Source organism: Clupea harengus, chromosome 14, assembly GCF_900700415.2.
Source record: "Clupea harengus chromosome 14, Ch_v2.0.2, whole genome shotgun sequence".
Taxonomy (NCBI): domain Eukaryota; kingdom Metazoa; phylum Chordata; class Actinopteri; order Clupeiformes; family Clupeidae; genus Clupea; species Clupea harengus.
Window position 1 is genome coordinate 12,508,910 of NC_045165.1, and position 10,000 is coordinate 12,518,909.

At 46.1% G+C, this 10,000-nt stretch overlaps 2 protein-coding genes across 19 annotated transcripts in view; both read right to left on the bottom strand.

Annotated features, from left to right (window-relative positions):
- sdsl (serine dehydratase-like) overlaps positions 1-1,186 on the bottom strand; it is a 5,468-nt gene extending 4,282 nt beyond the window's left edge. The window contains exons 1-2 of one of the 2 annotated variants that reach the window (XM_012826868.3): positions 593-1,186; positions 126-292 (exon numbers count right to left, since the gene is read on the bottom strand). In XM_012826868.3, the coding sequence (XP_012682322.1) occupies positions 126-278 (153 nt within the window). In that variant the 5' untranslated portion in view covers positions 279-292; positions 593-1,186. Of the gene's footprint in view, positions 1-125; positions 309-592 lie in introns of both variants that reach the window. The other variant, XM_031580460.2, reaches the window with a different exon arrangement.
- Positions 1,187-1,290: 104 nt separating this feature from the next.
- The window catches only part of ppp1r13ba (protein phosphatase 1, regulatory subunit 13Ba), a 49,803-nt gene continuing 41,093 nt past the window's right edge, over positions 1,291-10,000 (bottom strand). For all 17 annotated transcript variants that reach the window (XM_031580449.1, XM_012826866.3, XM_012826863.3 and 14 more), the window contains 8 exons: positions 8,921-9,009; positions 7,704-8,136; positions 6,564-7,351; positions 5,139-5,276; positions 4,725-4,858; positions 4,233-4,399; positions 3,151-3,350; positions 1,291-2,809 (listed from right to left, as the gene is read on the bottom strand). In XM_031580449.1, the coding sequence (XP_031436309.1) occupies positions 2,768-2,809; positions 3,151-3,350; positions 4,233-4,399; positions 4,725-4,858; positions 5,139-5,276; positions 6,564-7,351; positions 7,704-8,136; positions 8,921-9,009 (1,991 nt within the window). In that variant the 3' untranslated portion in view covers positions 1,291-2,767. The remainder of the gene's footprint in view (positions 2,810-3,150; positions 3,351-4,232; positions 4,400-4,724; positions 4,859-5,138; positions 5,277-6,563; positions 7,352-7,703; positions 8,137-8,920; positions 9,010-10,000) is intronic.

Consider the following 10,000-nt stretch of genomic DNA (forward strand, 5'->3'; position numbering starts at 1 on the left):
CTATGTCAACACTGGAGGCAGTAGTCTGCCGGAAAACGAAATCAAAATGTTTTCCAAAACATTAAAACGGAACACAGGCAGGCCTACCCCGCTGAGCACACAGCATAGTAAAAGCGGGGGCTTACCTTTTGGCACAGGTGTCCGATACCGCGGATTTTAAAGGAGCCGGAGGGTTGTGAACTTTCCATTTTCAAAAGCACAGTGGTCCCCGCCCGTTTAGACATGGTCATACTCTCAAGAAGTGGTGTGTTGATATGAAAGCCCTCTGGATTCGACATGGTTAGCGAAATCTCTGGAATTAGGGTTACCCGGGATATTAAATAAAAATATTTTGTCGGTTTCAAATTTTTGTTTAATGTCTAACTTACAATTTCTGCTGCAGGCAGGTACACGTTGTCTTAGCTTTTACTGGGAAAGCATGAGGATTTTCTCATGCAGGTTTTAGGCTACACCAGCTGTTGCCGTGACAGAAATGTCAAAGTCTTGTCTGTGTAGCCTACCAGGGGGGAATTTCTTGCTATCTCAGGCTATTATAGGCTATCCGATATTTCAAGTGCACGAAAGGCCTTAACCCGGTTTCTTTTCAACTTACCTTTAAATAATGTTCCGTATGATGAGCTGTTAACTGAAATGACCCTTTAGGTAAGTGTCCTTACGCCAAGTTGGTTCAAAGTTCACCTGCTTTATTGTGCCGAGTGTTCAGAATTCCTCACTGTAGTCTACACATCTCGTGTTAGAGGAAAACAATTCGTTGGTCCAATACGCCCTCTGTGGGCCAGAACCTAAAATACCTAGGCCTGATCTTATGGATTTCTCGTTCAAGTGTGAAGTGGTACAGGAATTATACTGTCTATTATAGGTTACTCAGAAGCGAGTTCTCGAACTACAACTGCCCTTGAAAAGACGTTTTTTCTATGTACGTTCCACAGACCCCTCTGTCGTTCAGCGTAACCTACTCTTATCTACTAAAATAATCAAAACTACAGCAAGATAAAAGTTGTATCTCTAGTAGCAGTGCCATCTTCAAACTGTACTGTATAACTAGACGTTTCATATTAGTATGCAATTTTAATCTAAGTACTTTTGGTCTTCATTCGAAATAATTCACGAAATGATTTAGAAAAGTAAATGTATGTGTTTAGTCTTCATCAGACACTTTCCTGATGACATCTCTTTTGTTCGCAGTGTTGTCTTTAAAAGAGATTTGACAGCCTTTAAAACTGATCTAAAATCTGTCTCAATACTTTTATGATACGGCACAACCCAAATTAAAAATCACACAGGAAGTACTCAGGTTTCCCAGTCTGGGATCTCTTTTATTTTATACATGTATAGGACACCTTGCGTAAATGATGTTGTATGATGCCATTCCACTCAGCCACTAGTGTATCCACAACTTTTAACTCTTTGTGGAGTGAGTATTTTTTTGCAAGTCATTCCAGAACTATACCATACAGATCAAGAATTTACATCAACTGTCATTCATAACAGTCCCTTGAGATCATTTTTTACATCATCTAGTGGAACCTTCAGTTGGCAACATTTTTAATCACATATTTGTGATCCACTCCTTAAAGGGTTAATTGGAGTATTCTGTTGTCGAGCAGTTTTAAAGCATTACTTTGAATGTGCATTAAATCACAAACACTTTAAACAGGAAAAATATAATACAACATACAAATTCCTGTCTAAGTATTTCAGTTTAAAAAAAGGATTGTGTAAGGATACAAGTTCAAAATGGAGGATCTCCCCCTGAATACAGTATGCCTTTCATGTTTTTTGACCATTTCAGAAATGAGTTGGCCACCGACTAATTCCGTAACAGATTCTGGTTGTTTTTAATAGTTTGCTGCTCACTTGGCAGTTATCCCCAAGAAACTTCTCATCACTCTCCTCTCAGTCTTCCCCCTTCACTTCTGCACATTCGCACTCATTCACAAATTAACACGTACACCGTTTCCTCCCTGAGCCACATCCTCTATTTCCTTCAATAAAAAACCCTCTCTGCTAGCCTCAAGATTCACCTCGTCCTCTTCGTCCAAAAAAAAAAAAATAACACTTTCGGATGCCTTTGGTTCCTTCCTTTTCTCCGAGTCAGCTCCTGTGTCCCACTTTAGTCTCCGACCTTTTCCTCTTTCACTCTTCCCCCATCCACACACACACACACACACACACACACACACACACACACACACACACACACACACACACACACACACAAATAAACATTCTTTCGAGGACACCCTTGAAATGTTTACAGCACATCCTCTGTTCCCACTCTCCCCCTCTCCTCAAATGCCCATTTCCACTTCTAGCTCACTCACACCACAAGATGTGAACTGTATCAGAAAAGATCATTTGAAAATATAATAAGAACACTAACAAAGCTGCGTGATCCGGTAGGGAAAAAATAAAAATAAAATAAAAAAACAGGTTCAGCCATATGAAAGTAAACAGCTGTGAATGCAGGTGGAGTATCTGTATTTGTAGTCTGTTTCTCCCTCCCTCCTTCCACTGTCTCTCTTTTCCAGACGCACATGTATGAGGCACCCCAGACGCTAGACTCTAGCCCAGGCCAGGGCACCCAGACATGGGGCGCTGTGCCTGTAGGCATGGCCCTCTCTCTCTCTCTCTCCAGGTGTGCCCAGTGGGCACAGGCACGCAGAGAGGGCAGTGCCCCAGGGCAAAGCTGCTGTCTGCAGGCGCCAGTGGATCACCAGACTGCTCACAGGAGCTTGCACTTGCATATGGTGGCAGCCAGAGGGCGCTATGCCAAAGAGCGCTGCCTGGGCTTGATCCTGGGATACAACTACAGAAGAATACAGAGAAAACATTTAAGAGTTTAAGGACTTATGAAAATAGTATAAATTAGAAAGCTGAGTCATTAGCAAGTATCTTAAGAATTTCAATGTAGTTGGCAATTCCATACTGTAAAGTGACCACCACCACCAGTAAAATTAAACTTTCTGCTTAATAATGATTTGTAATAAATACATTCTTCCCATAATTGCATACATACATACTGTCCTTTGTAGTCTTATTCACATATACAGCACACTAATTCATATAGCGGTTTCGCCAACATTCTTGAGTTTTACTGTGGATTGGCATCTATTTGGCTTAGTGAGTACAAATGGTGGTTGTCCTCACCCCTAGCAGGTTGCGTGGCACGTATCCCTCCTTATCGTTCAGCCGTGCCCACCACCACTCCGTCTCGCTGTCGTCGCGGCGACGCAGCACGGTGAGGGCATCTCCCTCGTGGAAGCAGAGCTCATCGCCCGACTGCGCCTCGTAATCCCACAGAGCGTAGACAGACCCCTTGTTCATCACCCCCAACTTCTCTTGCACACCTGGGAGAGTGAGAGAAAGACGAAGACAGACACAGAGAAAGACAAACGAGAAGAAAGGCGAGTGAGAGAAAGAGAAAATGAGAGAGAGGAAGACAGAGAGAACGCAATAAAGTAAGAGAGATGCCAAGAGACAAATGGTCACATACGGCCAGGGTGCGATTTGTTGGGGGGGATTTACCCCCCCCCCCCCCCCCCCCCCCCCCCCTCTGGTTTAAAAAAAAAAAAGAATTCATGTATTTTATATATTTTAGTTTGCATTAAATGTTCAACTGTTCAAAATGTTACCTAATGGGGCCTACCGTTAACTTGGAAAGAATTAGGCCAATTTATTGCTTAAAAAAAAACTTCAAAAACAAATCGCACCCTGCATACTGCCACAACCAAAGCAATATATCAACCATTAACTAATGCTTCACTTATTACCTACAGTACATCTGGTGCGTAGTGTGAGATTACGGTCCTGAAGGTAGGAATAAATATCTTTGGCTTGGACTCCATCTGGGAGATGGAGGGTAGTGATGACGGGTCTAAGTGGTACCTCCAGCAGGGAGACAGGGTTACAGGAGTGCCAGGAGCTTTAACTAGGGTTAGATTTACGTTCCACTTTTACGGCCTGTAGGTGATAGCACTCGCAGCAGTGCTGAGGCATGGAGGTGATCTAAAAACACTGTGCTTCAGCACCTAAGCGGGAGAGTGAGTGCTGCCTCTTTTCCTTCACAAAATTCGTCGAAGCTAAACAACCACCTTTATCATACTTCTTGGGCTTAAACCTGAACACTGGGCACACATACTCACAGTCACACACACACACACACACACACACACACACACAAGCACACACACAAACACACACAAACATACAAAAGCAACACTCTCTATTACCGTAGAGGAACTGGGAGCACTGAATATATCCCTCCTCCATCTCCTCACACTTGTCTGCGGCCGTCTCCACATCGCTGATGGTCGTGGCAAAGATGGCCGCCCCCGATTCCACCAGCAGTTTGCAGAGATGGACGCTGTTACAGGAGGCAGCGCAGTGCAGAGGGGTCCTGGATAAACACACACAAACACATTTTTGGTCCGGAGTTGCATCACAAATCTAGGGGCTTTCATCCTTTCAATCTTTATTTTTCAGAAATAGTTTTGCCTTTGTTATAAACTTGTTATTATTATCTATTACAAATTGTTAATAAAATCTTCAAAAGCTACACCTAAAGAAAGAAGCACACAGTCTATCCAGTGATGTAAAGCCAAGAGATAAAAACAGATTCCTGCATCAAACAACCATTAGGCCCATTACAGGAAGCATCAAGCACGTACTGCCTAATCTGGCTAATCCTTTTCCACAGAGGTGGTGAATGCCATTGGTCTTACCATCCATCACTGTCGGCTGCATTGACGTTTACGCCGAAGTCCAGCAGGAACTTAACGATGTGATGGTGCCCCGCGCACACGGCGTTATGGAGTGGAGTGATGCCCTCATCGTTGGGTGTGCTTGGATTACGCACCTGTGTGGGAAAAAATATTTAGAGATTTAGATATAGAGGAACCGTTCTGATAGGTCTATGGTAACTTAAGTTCTATGGTATGGTAATGCTGTGATAATGCTGATAAGTGTGGGAGCAGATACTAACACTAACAATTCCATAACAATTTCTATCTTTAAATTCCAAATATCAGGATTATCCCAAACAAATGTATATCATTTCACCCTGTACGTGTTTGCTTAAGGCGACATATGGGTACACTTGACAGTGAGTAGTCTGAGATAGGCAGCCATTTGAATACCTCATAGATGATCCTCTGCACCAGGTCAAACTCTCCCTCCAGGGAGGCATCCAGCAGCAGAGCCAGTGGGTTAAACTTCACCCTCAGCCCGTGACCCGTTCGCTCGGAACCCGGCTTCTTCAGATTGGTCCGTTTGGCCTGAAGAGAAACAAAACATTGGAGAAAAAATATCTGTTTAGTTTCATATGCAGAATGACGTCAGTGCAGAAACTGAGATCTAAAACACATAAGATATTGTTTTTCTATATTTTCTCATGATACATTCCAATACATCTAATCTACACAGAGATTCCAAAATGTCAAGAATAAATAAAAAAAAGGAAAAAAAGTTGTTGCTATTCATTTTTAAGTGAATTTTGATTATATCTTAATTAGGAGATTATTTACGGCTAATCCGCTTAAATCTGCTGTATTTTGGCTCTCCTTCAGATGGTTTGGCCCTTTCACGCCCCCCACTACATATCCATCACTGTCTCAGGTGTTGGGTGCACCAAACAAGCTAATTCCAATGTGCAGTCATGTGATGTTGCCGTTCTGTTTAAGCCAAGCGCAGGTGTTTGTTGTTCATAGCTCACAGATGTGAGATGACGCCAGTACTGAAGCATAATAACCAGCATGCTATCTTCAAAAAGCTTTTTTGCCTGACACTGTTCCTCTTGACCTCACTGTGATTTGTATGTGCGGTTATGAGTGGGTAAACCTCCACACTGCCCGGCTCTCCAAGGAGGAAGCCTGATTGGCTGGCTGGCTGGCTGGCTGGCTGGGTGCACATGATAACAGCAGCGACTGCAGAGTCGAGTGCCCCAGTTCAAATCTCGTCCATTCGCGCCTGAGCACGCAGCAGCAGCGATATCTCACTGAAGCTAACACTATCCGGGGCCAGCAGCCATCATCAGCCAAAGGGGTGAGAGGGGAAATAAAGCTGTGTCTCCAAAAAACAGGCTCTCAGTGTTTCCCCACACACTTACGCCTCATCAAATATGCATAACGTTTGTATTTGTGTGCAACTGCGCACAGCCCAAGACCCAGCTAAAGTGCCACTATGAATAAATCGAGCTCGGCAGGAAGTAGCATTAGCGCTAATGCTAATGTTAGCACTTCAGCTATCTGTTGGGCAACTGCTCTAATACCCATCCCAAATCTGGTTAAGTGTACATATTAGGCCTCAGCGTGGCTGGCTTGCATTGCCCACTCCACATTTTACATTTCAATTTGGGACACGTCAGAGAGTAATTACGTCCTGACTTGCTTTTTTGTGTTAATTTTAGCCTGCTAGGTGCTATAATTGCACCATTTAGATTCCTGCTGGATGTGAACTAGTTCAGATTTCAGATTCCACAGGGTCACACGGAATTTGAAACAAAGATAGACAGTACTTTTCAGGGGTGTTGGCTTTTCCGGAAGCTAAGTTCTCCATTCACTCACCGATGGGCTTGGGGGTGTGCTGGGTTGAGGCTGCACTTCAGGCACTGCAGGGGGGGTGCAGGCCTCTGGTACTGGGCTACTATGGGCATTTGTGGGGCCTGGCTGGTGGCGGTGGTTGTTGTTGCTGTTGTCCTCTGTGGTGTCCAGTGCCAGTCTAGACATCTGAGGGGAGGGCTGGGCATCAGCGATCTGAGCACTGGGTATCGTGTTGATGCTGGGATGCGCCAGCCTGTTCTCGTTGGCATCTGAAGACGGAGGAGACCTGGACGGCGGAGGCAGAGGGGCGTCATGTGTTGGCACCTCGACAGCAGGTGGCATCATCGCCAGGCTGTCGGGAACTGGCGCGTTCCCATTGGTGGAGTCGTCCTCGCTCAGGATCATCGGCGGGCCCATGTAGCTCAACGGGCTGTCTGGCTGGTAGAACGGAGTGCCCACCGCACTTCCCTCCATGCCCCCGGCTAACGTATTGAACCGCTGGTACAGAAGCTTCTGGATGTTAGGGCCAGCGGGGCCCTCCGGCTCAGTGATGGAGCTGCGCTTCTTCAGCGGGCGCGGAGCGTTAACCAGCTTCCTGCGGAGCACCTCCAGGTCGGCGTCGCTCTGGTAACGCATTGGGGAGTGGGCCACGGGCGTGAGCTTGGTGGGGCTGAGGGGACGAGGGATGTTCTCCACGCTGGGCGGAGGTAGGGGGGAACCCTCGGCATCTGGCTCATCTCGACTGCTCTGGTGCTGGAAGGGAATGGGGGAGGGGGAAGTAGAGCTGGAGGGCAGGACAGGCTTTCCATAGACTGGAGAATGAAAGGGAGGGGGAACAATGAAGAAGAATATATAAATCAGACACAATTTAAATCAATGACTTTCTTCATCAGAACTTGAATTCGGCACACTCAAGACCAGAATTAAGGAGCACTACTTCGATTCATCTATCCATCAGGACAGTAGTTCCATTTAAATGTATTTGCATTTTTTATGTAAAGGGCCAAAACACCCAAAGCCTATTGGGCAAAATTGATGAAGGACAGCTGCATGAAGACACGTTGAACAGTTAGTCTAGCTGCCTTAAAGACCCTTTTAAGTCTTTCGTTTTTAAGGGGTTCCATCTTTCATCCATCTCTTCCCCCACTCCACTCTGTGACTCACCAGCCCTCACTGCCGGTCTGCTGCTGCTGGGGTAGCCCTTAGCCGCCGGCTGCAGGTACATGTGGTAGATGGAGCTCGAGTTCATGGTGGCCGGGCCCTTGCGGGGCGACTGTGGCCGGGCGCCCCGGTCTGTTACAAAGGGGCGCACGGCGGCTGCCAGAGGGGGGTCGGGCCTCTCCCCGGGGAACATGGGGGACACCACCTGGGAAGAGGGGCTGGGGGGCACAGAGATCCGCTGCTGGATCTGTTGGGAGGCCGACCTGGAGGTCGGGGGCGAACGCTGCCAGGCCAGGGTGGCGGGCGCAGAGCGGGGCAGGGAGCTGGTGGAGCAGATGGTGGGGTGGTGGCCCGCACTGGGATACGTGCCGTAGGTCGAGTGCGGCTGCTTTGACAGAGCAGTCACTGCCCCCACCAGCCTGTTCGAGTCCAGGTTCTGGATACAAGGAGAACATATGTAACCATTAGCATAATTCTTTATGTATTTCTATGAGAAATCAGTCAAATGGGATAACATTAAAATGGACGCTCACACAACTAAAAATCTCTAATCTGGAATCTGAAAGTCAGAGGGGGCAGCAGAGGCAGAACACCACAAAAAACACAATGAAGGGTGGAGGCTGTGGCACACGTGGTGGCGTCTCAACCACATAGGGGTCCTCGAGGACCTGGGTTCGATTCTGACCCGCAGTCATTTCCAGATCCCACTCCCATCCTCCACTCATTTCCTGTCAATCTCTACTGTTCTATCTCAATAAAGGCAAAAAGCCCCCAAAATAAAAATGAAAGCAGTGAGAAGTTCCTCAGAAATGACTCTGCCTATGTTTTATTATGCGTAAGTGGATTGTATAAGGGACATTTTTTCCCCTGTTTTTAATTAAAGAAGAGAGGCTCACATAACCTACTGTCCCTGTTCTTATTTTCGCTCACAGCATGGCCTTAAGTTCCCGGCCATGTGGTAAGTCTTACAGTAAGTCTGTTATACAACAACAAATGAAAGGTTGCTCTACTGAGTGTGCAGTAATACTTCATGTTGTTTTACTGTCAAACAAATAGTTGTCCAGTACAGACATACTTGCAAGAAAATTTAGTCTTTTCCTGTCCTGACCTGGATGCCGTATTACACCAAAAATCAGGTGGATGTCGCAGTTAAACTTAAAGTCTGGAAATTAATTAGCATGAACGCAAAATGGAAACCATGACAAAGTCATGGATCCTACCTTGTCACCCTGCATTCCGACGGCCATCTTGTCTGGAGGTACGAGTGGCGGCATGCTTTTGGTGAGAGCTGGCCAGCTGGCATCATTAGCTATGGAGGGGACGACAACAAGTGAGCGAGAATGAAAAGAGAAAGAGACGGATAACAGGTCCTTTGACTGCACTAATCAGTGGACAGCCTGTTCTGTTCTTTAGGGGCAGTCACTTATGGATTAGGCCATTAGAGGATTAGGCGCTGAAGGTGGGGTTAGAACACTAGACTAGTTTCAAACAGGGAGAAGTTGGAGTTGCGATTTGCTAATAAATCTGGAAATCACAGGAGAGAGAGAGAGAGAGAGGGAGACAGAAGGCTCAGGACAGTGTGAAGATGTGCCTGAAGCTGTGAAATGGTTCTTGACAGCGCAGTTGAGATGTAGTTTGAGAAGATCCTTTAAGCTGTCAGCCAGTGAAAATGGAGCCGTACTCTCATAACTCACATAAGCACGCGCACACACACACACACACACACACACGGCCTCTACCACTCACACTCACACAAACACGCGCACACACACAATCACACACATACCATCAGCTTTTAGCTAATTCACTATCAGAGTATCCCTCCTCACACCCCTAACTTTAATTACATCTCGGGGGTAAATCTACTGTGTAAGGAGCAAGGGAGCGAGGCTAGTGTGTATTTATGTTGCACGCTCTCTCTCGCTGAATCCAGTTCACGCAGGTTCAACTGGATTACAGCCCCCGTTGTTCATGCTCCGCCTTTCCTCCTGACTGAGTTTCTACATCTACCCATCTCAGCTACTGCCCTGTGATATCTTATCTACAAGCCCTATGGCATCAACATTATGCATCCTTTGGTATCCTTTCTATATGCTCTTTGCTATATTTTCTATATGTACATCGGCATGATAATATTAGTTAGCTGTTTATATAGTGTCCACATGACTGTCTCTATTCTGTCTTTGTGCACGTCCATGGTTCCTCTCTCTGCAAACTTTCACGTTGCCTCCTCTTCAATGCTTATTGCATCCTATTTAGAAGCTATCCATCACAGGCCATAGAAACCTTCAAGGAGACTC